The 10,669-nt window shown below is 45.8% G+C and overlaps 1 protein-coding gene across 1 annotated transcript in view; it reads left to right on the top strand.

Moving 5' to 3' along the window:
* Positions 1-803: 803 nt before the first annotated feature.
* The window catches only part of LOC130117534 (F-actin-uncapping protein LRRC16A-like), a 145,471-nt gene continuing 135,605 nt past the window's right edge, over positions 804-10,669 (top strand). Inside the window, 1 exon segment of the mRNA XM_056285636.1 lies at positions 804-1,217. Within this exon segment, the coding sequence (XP_056141611.1) occupies positions 1,178-1,217 (40 nt within the window). The 5' untranslated portion in view covers positions 804-1,177.

The raw sequence follows: 10,669 nt of genomic DNA, 5'->3' as shown, positions 1-10,669 counted from the left end.
ACTGAGCATGTGCGGATTGAGAATATTCTAACAGCATGTGCAGTGAGAACATTGTAACTGAGCATGTGCAGTGAGAACATTGTAACTGAGCATGTGCAGAGTGAGACTATTCTAACAGCATGTGCAGTGAGAAGATTGTAACTGAGCATGTGCAGAGTTAACATAATCACTCTAGCTTGTTTCTGATTGATAGAATTCAAGGCGTTACAACCGTCCCATGTTACAACCGTCCCTGGTCTCCCCTACGTTCTACACTATTTTGCGACACTTGTCAATCAAGTCAAGTCAAGTTGCATTTTAAGATTTTTTTTTTAGACTTAACCTAAACTCTCCCTTCCCCATGAGCTCCCTTCTGTTTCCTTCCAGTCAACAGGGCTCCCTCTCAGTACGCCAGGTTAAACCGTGTTCTGTTTGGGTCGAAATGACCCATTTTTAATGCCTATTAACCATGGATATTGTTAATATTGTTAATTGTTAATAAATGAGATGAATATTAGACGCACTGGGTATTTCTAATTAAAATTTACAAATATTTTTGCAATAAAACCCAAAATTGGCTTGGAAACTATAAGGATGTAAAAAAAAAAAGCATAAAAAATTAAGTATTTGCTCGTGTCTTTTTACAGTGTAGTCTGCCGGCAGCCGCCGCCTCCTTCGCCTGGCAGCCCCGGTATCGTTCGATTCACTGGCTGTCGCATCACCCGGTGGGGAGGGGCACCGCGCGTCTCTATTGGCTGGTAATACCGAGGGCTTCACGGGAGGCGACGGAGGATGTATGCGTGTGTATATGCCAGTGTATTTATGTGAGTGTGTGTGTGTGTGTGGGGGGAAAGGTACCGTTTTCCGCAGGCGTGGAGACTCCACCGGGCATCGATATGATATTTAAAGGATTGTAGCGGCTTTTTATTTTTTTTAAATCAGACACACGTATTTGAAAAGCGCTGTGAACCGGGGGGAGATGCGCCTTCGTGAATGCGTAGACATTGTCCGGACGGGGCCGGCGGAGAGGAGCATGTAAACCGGGAGGGGAGACGTGACGGCGGCGGCACCTGACGCTTCTCCAGCCCGGAGGCTTTTCCCCTGGCTGCTCCCTGCGGTGAATTAAGCCCCTCTCAAATGTGCTGAGCGCAGCCTTTTCATTCGGGATATTACGTTCGTCCGCCGCACTCCAGCAAAAATGAGCGAGGAAGTGTCAGAGGTCCCTAAAGAGCTTCTGGGTAAGAATATTATCTCGCAGTGGCAGAGGCGGCTCATTTTCAGCCCATGTGGAAACGTAGATTACTGCTAGACTCCACTTACGTTACAAAGGAACTGGACCCGCCAACGCCGATGTAACATGCGGACTGATCGCGTCAGCCTCGGCTGAGGCTGTGTGGAAAACACGGGAACGCTTTGAGCAGCCCTGTTTAGTGGAATTGTATTGGAGATGGTAATAGATATTCCGTGTTGTGGTATCTATAGTAACATCCGGGGAAAAAAGAAAATAGAGGGATGGATAAATGTCCCTCACCCTATTACACCTGCAGGGTTATGGTCCCACAAACCCACCCGCGCAGCCTCTGTAATGTAGCATGGTCCTCTTCCAAATCTCAAGCCAAGAATTTTTACCGTGTGGCCCACTGGGCCTGCCCTGGGTTAGCGAGGCTATCACCCGTTTTATGGTTTATTTACACTGTCTGTAGACATAATCCTGAGTCCTGGAACAGAGTATTTGGCTCTAGTCCGGGGACTCGGTGTGGCAAAGTACCTCTGATTTTAACACCTCAGTGCAATATTGGACAATCACAAACTATCTCTCTCTCCCTCTCCCCCTCTCCCCATACATATAATGGTGATAAACTGTGAGTAGTCGGGGGGGGGGTGAATAACGCCAACCTACTTGATAACAGACATGAAGTACTTCCAAGGCAGACTTCCCGTTGCCACTCACTCCCTTACTCACACAGTCCTACACCCACTTGCTGATTATGTTGTCGTACAGTCGCTCACTTGGTGGTACAATAATCCCGTTGGTAAATCACTCAGTCACCTATTCCCACTATCAAACTTGTTATATAAATTATCATCTACATCTCTGCATGCTGCCCCTGACGTAATTCTTGCACTTTGCCTACCAGGCTGTCTGACCAGTTGTGAAAAGTCTCGGTCAGAACAACAAAACATCCCAAGCCTTAGAAAGTAATGTGTGTAAGCCATGGATGTGAATTGTCATGGCCGGTGTTGAAGAGAGGATGCTGACTCACTTCTCGGTCAAGCCTTGGGTTGAGGTGCGTGTGTACCCTGCTCTTGTGGAGGTGGACATTTTTGTCCATAACCTGGGACACGTGGTGCTTTAGCATTTGTTTTTCTTAAATCTGCTGGAAAAAGAAGCTCTAGTCACCTGCCCTGTAAACCTGGCTCCAGCAGCAGCTTGTCCTGCAAATGCTGTGAACACACAGGGGCCAGCAGAGTGCTGACATAGGCCAGCACTACCAAGATGCCTTTTATGCATGTTACCAGATACCTTAGTTGGCAAGTTACCAGATACAAAGGTATTAATTGTGATTATTTTAATGTTTTGAAAACAGTGGCACCCATCTTTATTAATCTTTTCTCAGTTATTTTATTTTTTTACTGTGTGAATCACATTCAATTGCATTTGAATGCAGGAATGTGGTATACAAATAAAAATTGGTTGAATATTAGTGGGGCGAATCAGTGGCACAGTGGTGAGCATGGTCGCCTCACAACAAGAAGGTCCTGGGTTCGAGCCCTGGGGTTGTCCGACCTTGGGGGTCGTCCCGGGTCGTCCTCTGTGTGGAGTTTGCATGTTTTCCCTGTGTCTGCGTGGGTTTCCTCCGGGTGCTCCGGTTTCCTCCCATAGTCCAAAGACATGGAGGTCATGTGAATCGGCCATACTTAATTGCCCCTAGGTATGAATGTGTGTGTGTGTGTGTGTGTGTGTGTGTGTGTGTGTGTGTGTGTGTGTGTGTGTGTGTGTGTGTGTGTGTGTGTAGGCCCTGTGTGATGGCCTGGCGGCCTGTCCAGGGTGTCTCCCCGCCTGCCGCCTAATGACTGATGGGATAGGCTCCAGTATCTCCACAACCCTGAGAGTAGGCCCTGTGTGATGGCCTAGTGGTCTTTCCAGGGTGTCTCCCTGTCTGCCACCCAATGACTGCTGGGATAGGCTCCAGTATCCCCGCGATCCTGAGAGCAGGATAAGCGGTTCGGATAATGGATAGATGGAGGGATGAATATAAGTGGTTTGGAATGGAGGCTAAGAGCAGGAGATGAGTGGGCACCCTACAAGTATGTCTTTTTTCCATGAGGATCTGTGTCTATCCCTGGACTAGAAGTAGCAGTGGAAAGATCTAATGATCATGCTTTTCCCTGGGCCTTGAGTAAGACATTCGCTCACCTCTGCCCCACATAGTCATCATCTCCTCTGCCAGAGAATTTTCCCGATTCTTCACTCACCAATCCAGCAGTTGGCTAAATTGGGCAACACTGCCTGGTTTTACCAAGGGCATTGTACATAGTCTTCAGTGATTCCACCTTTTGTGCTGTTGTCTACAGCGGTATTGAACTGGTCATTGTATGAGTCTGTCACTGACTGGTGTTGGTGATTCAACATCATGCAGTGTCATCGCTGGCATCCTGCACGTACATGGAATTCCAGGTTGATGATATGAATACATTTCAAAATCACATGGGTCCATTTTTTAAATATCTGGCTTTCCGAGCTGATACTGGCTGCACTGTAACTGTCCTGATTGAGATCACTTCTGAATTTCCGTTAACCCTTTAGCTGCCACGAATAGTAAGGAGCGATCAAGGAGCCAGTCATAGAAGAGATCAGTTTTGTATGACAATAAACCTTCATTTCTATTTCATAACGGTCAGAAAAGAAAATCTACCACTGCTGTCCAGACATTTTTTTTTGGATTTTGATGTACTATATTAATCCCTGTGGGGAAATTCCTCTCTACATTTACCCCATCCTAGCTGTGTAGCTAGGAGCAGTGGGCAGCCGTCGTGCAGCACCCGGGGACCAACTCCAGTTCTTCTTGCCGTGCCTTGGTCAGGGGCACAGACAGGAGTATTAACCCTAAAATGCATTTCTTTTTGATGGTGGGGGAAACTGGAGCACCCGGAGAAAACCCATCGCAGACACGGGGAGAACATACAAACGCCACACAGAAAGGACCTGGGATGACCCCCAAGGTTGGGCAACCCTGGGGTTTGAACCCAGGACCTTCTTGCTGTGAGGTGAGCGCTAACCACTGGGCCATGTACCTTGAGGAAGGTACATGTGGTGAAACTTCTGTCACAGCTGAAATACATGGTCATGTCCCGAACACCTCATATCTAACAACTGACTCGCATAGTAAAGGATTTGGGCCTGAGCCTTGCCCTTGACTAAAAGGACTTTTCATGAGGATCATCAAAGTTAATAGAAATGTAATCTTTCATTAGTCTTAATTTGTCTCTGAAGGCATACATAAATCTTCCATTTAGTTTCAAAGTTCTTCCTTGGTGAGATTGTCTCTTTAGTACCCAATGCTTCAAACCTGAAAATAACTCGCTCATGGGTGCTTGCACAGTGAACTGAACGTATTGACCGAATCATATCATGTGAAATGCTTCTTATTTAACACCGAAAAACAGCTAAATAGTTCCTTTGTATCTTGCTTATTGGTACTGGTATTGTTTGTGTAATATATTGAGAGGAATAGAGTAGTGTGCCGAAAAAAGGAAAAAAAATGCTCGATATGGGATGCACGTACTAATTTGTGTTAACAAGGTAGCTGTTGTCCTTTTTATCTCTCTTAAAACGCATTCTTTTCATGAGTACCTGGTTACTGATCCTGTGATTACACCACTTTGTTAAGCAGTGGTGAGGTTTTACATTGTCTCGCTTACATGGGAACACGAGGGTGGAGGACTTCCCCAGCACTGTCTTTATAGACCAAACATTTAGCTATGTAAGGACGTTCAGAGTCAGCTAAATGCCTTATGCAAGGGAATGACACAAACGTTTAGCATGATATTTTAATGTTTGGGTTAACTTTTTTTTTGTGTTGAGGGAGAATGGACAGGGAAGTACCTCGATAGCCCGTCTAAGTCTGCCAGACAGGGGAAGCCTTCAGTATCAAGTTTGCCACGTCATGCTGTGTGGAAACGGAGAGGACAGGGTGGTTGCATTGTTTTGTCTGAACCCTGCAGAGAGAAGCATTGTTCTCTCTGCATGCAGCCATGCCTGTCACCTGAGAGAGCCTGTGCATTTACTTTCCTATTTCCCTGTCTGTCTCCGTCGCACTCAGACTTTCCGTGCATATTCAGATGAGATGGGCAAGGACACAAGTAGTGTGAGAGAGGGAAAGAACAACATATTAATTGTAGGGAGTTAGGGAATAACAAGGATGGGAAGGGAGAGTCAATGAAAGAAGAGGGAAGGAGGCTGAGGAAGAGGGAATGTGATAGCGAAGGCTTCAATGGGGGGGGGGTAGAGAGATGGGGATGAAATCAGAATCAGATTCCTTTATTTGCCACGTACGTTCAGACATACAAAGAATTTGGTTTGGCACATTGCTCTCTAAACACACACGAAAGTGCACAGCTGGAAACACATGATAAAAAGAGAGAGAACGAGGGTGGCCGGGGTAGCATAGCGGTCTATTTAGTTGCCTACCGACACGGGGATCACTGGTTTGAATCCCCGTGTTACCTCGAGCTTGGCTCGGCATCCTTACAGATACAATTGGCCGTGTCTGCGGGTGGGAAGCCGGATGTGGGTATGTGTCCTGGTCACTAGTGCCTTCTCTGTGTCGGTCGGGGTGACTGTTTGGAGGGGAGGGGGAACTGGGAGGGAATAGCATGATCCTCCCATGCGCTACATCCTCCTGGCGAAACTGCTCACTGCCAGGTGAAAAGAAGCGGCTGGTGACTCCACATGTATCAGGCAGAGGGGGTGGAGCAGCAACCGGGATGGTTTGGAAAAGTGGGGTAATTGGCCAGATACAGTTAGGGAGAAAAAAAAGGGGGGGTAAGAGAGAGAACATTTTAAAATAGAATGAATGGGTAAGTAGATCTAGCGAAATTGCACATTGTAAACATTAAGCAAGTGTTAACTGGTTTATTGCTCTGTGTCAAAGTGTGTTTTAGGGTGGGAGGGGGCATGGTGCAGGTGATGGATGCCATGGGTGTTGTATAAATACTATACTTTTGATACCTTTGATACTACTGTTGATGATATAAGTGGGAGCAAATTGATCTTTGCATGCAGCTGCTTGTTTCTGTCAGAATGATAGGACAAGATTGTTAGGAGTAACGTCCCACAGACTGACTACCCGTTTGTGTGCAACTCGGAAGAATTGCTTATCTCGTCATTGCAAGGTTGGTCAATCATGAACATCCAAAGCTATACAGTGCATCCGGAAAGTATTCACACCCCTCCACTTTCTCTACATTTTGTTATGTTACAGCCTTATTCTAAAATGGATTAAATTCCTTTTTTTTCTCATCAATCTACAGACAGTACCCCATAATGACAAAGTGAAAAAGGTTTTGTAGAAATTTTTGCAAATTTATTGAAAATAAAAAACTGAAATATTGCATGTACATAAGTATTCACACCCTTTGCTATGACACTCAAAATTGAGCTCAGGTTCATCCTGTTTCCACTGATCATCTTTGAGATGTTTCTACATCTTGACTGGCGTCCACCTGTAGTAAAGTCAATTGATTGGACTTGATTTGGAAAGGCACACACCTGTCCATACAAGGTCCCACTATTGACAGTGCATGTCAGAGCAGAAACCAAGCCATGAAGTCAAAGGAATTGTCTGTGGACCCCCGAGACAGGATTATATCGAGGCACAGATCTGGGGAAGGGTACAAAAAAATTTTCTACAGCTTTGAAGGTCCTGAAGAGCACAGTGGTCTCCATCATTCGTAAATGGAAGAAGTTTGGATCCACCGGGACTCTTCCTAGAGCTGGCCGCCCAGCCAAACTGAGCAATCGGGGGAAAAGGGCCTTTGTCAGGGACGTGACCAAGAACCCGGTGGTCACTCTGACAGAGCTCCAGCGTTCCTCTGTGGAGATGGGAGAACCTTCCAGAAGGACAACCATCTCTGCAGCACTCCACCAATCAGGCCTTTATGGTAGAGTGGCCAGACGGAAGCCTCTGCTCAGTAAATGCACATGACAGCCCGCTTGGAGTTTGCCAGAAAGCACCTAAAGGACTCTCAGACCATGAGCAACAAGATTCTCTGGTCTGATGAAACCAAGATTGAACTCTTTGGCCTGAATGCCAAACGTCACGTCTGGAGGAAACCAGGCACCTCTCATCACCTTGCTAATACCATCCCTACAGTGAAGCATGGTGGTGGCAGCATCATGCTGTGGGGATGTTCTTCAGCGGCAGGAACTGGGAGACTAGTCAGGATCGGGGGAAAGATGAATGGAGCAAAGTACAGAGAGATCCTTAATGAAAACCTGCTCCAGAGCGCTCAGGACCTCAGACTGGGGTGAAGGTTACCTTTTAACACGACAACGACCCTAAGCACACAGCCAAGACAACGAAGGAGTGGCTTTGGCACAAGTCTGTGAATGTCCCTGAGTGGCCCAGCCAGAGCCCAGACTTGAACCCCATTGAACGTCTCTGGAGAGACCTGAAAATAGATGTGCAACGACGCTCCCCATCTAACCTTACAGAGCTCAAGAGGATCTGCAGAGAAGAATGGGAGAAATACCCCAAATATAGGTGTGCCAAGCTTGTAACTTCATACCCAAGAAGACTTGAGGCTGTAATCGCTGCCAAGGGTGCCTCAACCAAGTACTGAGTAAAGGGTGTGAATACTTATGTACATGCAATATTTCAGTTTTTTATTTTTAATAAATTTGAAAAAATTTCTACAAAACCTTTTTCGCTTTGTCGTTATGGGGTATTGTGTGTAGATCGATGAGGAAAAAAAAAGAATTTAATCCATTGTGGAATAAGGCTGTAACATAACAAAATGTGGGGAAAGTGAAGGGGTGTGAATACTTTCCGGATGCACTGTAGGGAACTAAGAACAACGTGAAAGGAACGTGATAACATCGAGAGAGGAACAAAATCTGAACCTGCTCCAGTGACAATAAATCAGGGACCGATTTTGGTGGCTCAATAAAGATTTGTTTGCACTTTTACAAGGTCACTCACTCAGGTGCTGTTTCCACTCATCCTCCAGTTAATCCCTCGTCCACTTCTTACTGACGAGGATAATTTCGCGTGAGTCTTGAGCTGAAATACTAGCCAGAAGGGTGGACACCTTAACTTAGAACTAAATTCTGGTTTGGTTAGTGGTGTTTAAGTGACGTGAGGACAGTCAAGCAGGTTACAAAATTCAGTCTCGCATCGGGATCCAGGTTTATGTAAACATACTAGTGATGTTGTGCTGTGATGCCAGAAACAGCTCTGCAAACAGGACTTTTTGAATTACTGCATGTTACTGTGTTTAAAGCTGAAATCTGTGATTCCCCCCCCCCCCTTTAATGAATAGTTATTTTAACCATCTGGGCCATGGAATCAGGTAAATGATGCTAACAAGCATTTTTACCATGATTGTTGACACTCTCCCTTTACCGGTGTTGAAATTTTTTGACTGGGTAGGACGACCACTGGTGCAAAAGCAGACACGTTCCTACTCAAACGTGATGACGATGTGGCGATGCTTCTGTTAGACGGGCAGTCTCTACAATCAAATATCACTTGTGTTTCCCATATGGTTTGATATAGATTGTAATGCATTATATTGTCTGTGTTAGCTTTGGTCTGAGAATCTACTACTACTACTTTCAGCTGCTTCCGTTAGGGGTCTCCACAGCGGATCATGCATTTCCATTTCTTTCTCTCCTCTGCATCTTCCTCTGTCACACTAGCCCACCTGCATGTTTTCCACATCAATAAACCTCCTCTTTGGCCTTCCTCTTTTCCTCTTTCCTCGCAGCTCCATATTCAGCATCCTTCTCCCAGTATACCCAGCATCTCTCCTCCACACATGTACGAGCCATCTCAATCTTGCCTCTCTTGCTTTGTCTCCAAACCGTCCAACCTGAGCTGTCCCTCTAATATAATCATTCCTAATCCCGTCCTTCTTCGTTACTCCCAATGACTGTCTTAGCATCTTCAACTCTGCCACCTCCAACTCCGCCTCCTGTCTTTTCATCAGTGCCACTGTCTCCAAACCATATAACATAGCTGGTCTCATAACCATCTTGTAAACCTTCCCTTTAACTCTTGCTGGTACGCTACTGTCACAAATCACTCCTGACACTCTTCTCCACCCACTCCACCCTGCCTGCACTCTCTTCTTCACCTCTCTTTTGCACTTCCTGTTACTTTGGACAATTGACCCCAAGTATTTAAACTCAAATGCCTTTGTCACCTCCACTCCTTGCATCCTCACCATTCCACTGTCCTCGCTGTCATTCACGCATAGGTATTCCGTCTTGCTCCTACTGGCTTTCATTCCTGTTCTCTCCGGTGTATACCTCCACCTCTACAGGCTCTCCTCAACCTGCACCCTACTCTTGCTACAGATCACAATCTCATCAGCGAACATCATAGTCCACGGAGACTCTTGCCTGATCTCATCCATCAACCTGTCCATCACCATTGCAAACAAGAAAGGGCTCAGAGTCGATCCTTGATGTAATCGCACCTCCACCTTGAACCCATCTGTCATTTCAACCGCACCTCTCACCATTGTCACACTCCCCTCATACATATCCTGCACCACTCCTACATACTTATCTGCAACTCCCAACTTCCTCATACAGTACCACACCTCCTCTCTTGGCACCCTGTCATATGCTTTCCCTAAATCCACACAAAGACACAATGTAACTCCTTCTGGCCTTCTCTATCAACATTCTCAAAGCAAACATCACATCTGTGGTGCTCTTTCATGGCATGAAACCATACTGCTGCTCACTAATCACCAGCTCTCCTCTTAACCTAGCTTCTATTACTCTTTCCCATATCTTCATGCTGTGGCTGATCAACTTTATACCTCTTTAGTTGCTACAGTTCTGCATATCACCCTTGTTCTTGAAAATCGGCGCCAGTATGCTTCTTCTCCACTCCTCAGGCATCCTCTCACTTTCCAAGATTGTGTTAAACAATCTAGTTAAAAATTCCACTGCCATCTCTCCTAAACATCTCCATGCCTCCAAAGGTAGTATGTAATCTGGACCAACTGCCTTTCCACTCTTCATGCTCTTTATAGCTGCCTTCACTTCCTCCTTGTTAATCCACCGCACTTCGCAATTCACTATCCCCACATCATCCAACCTTCTCTCTCTCTAATTTTCTTCATTCATCAGCCCCTCAAAGTACTCCTTCCACCTTCTCAGCACACTCTCCTTGCTTGTCAGCACATTTCCATCTCTATCCTTGATCACTGTAACCTGCTGTACATCCTTTCCAGCTTGGTCCCTCTGTCTAGCCAATCGGTACAAGTCCTTTTCTCCTTCCTTAGTGTCTAACCTCTCATACAACTCACCATACACCTTTTCCTTTGCCTTTGCCACCTCTGTCTTCACTTTATGCCTCATCTCCTTGTACTCCTGTCTACTTTCTTCATCTCTCTGACTATCTCACTTCTTCTTTGCCAACCTCTTCCTCTGTATACTTTGATGTACTTC

This window comes from Lampris incognitus, chromosome 9 (genome assembly GCF_029633865.1).
Source record: "Lampris incognitus isolate fLamInc1 chromosome 9, fLamInc1.hap2, whole genome shotgun sequence".
Taxonomy (NCBI): Eukaryota; Metazoa; Chordata; class Actinopteri; order Lampriformes; family Lampridae; genus Lampris; species Lampris incognitus.
Note: the sequence above shows the minus strand (reverse complement) of the source record. Positions and strands in the feature narration are given on the sequence as shown.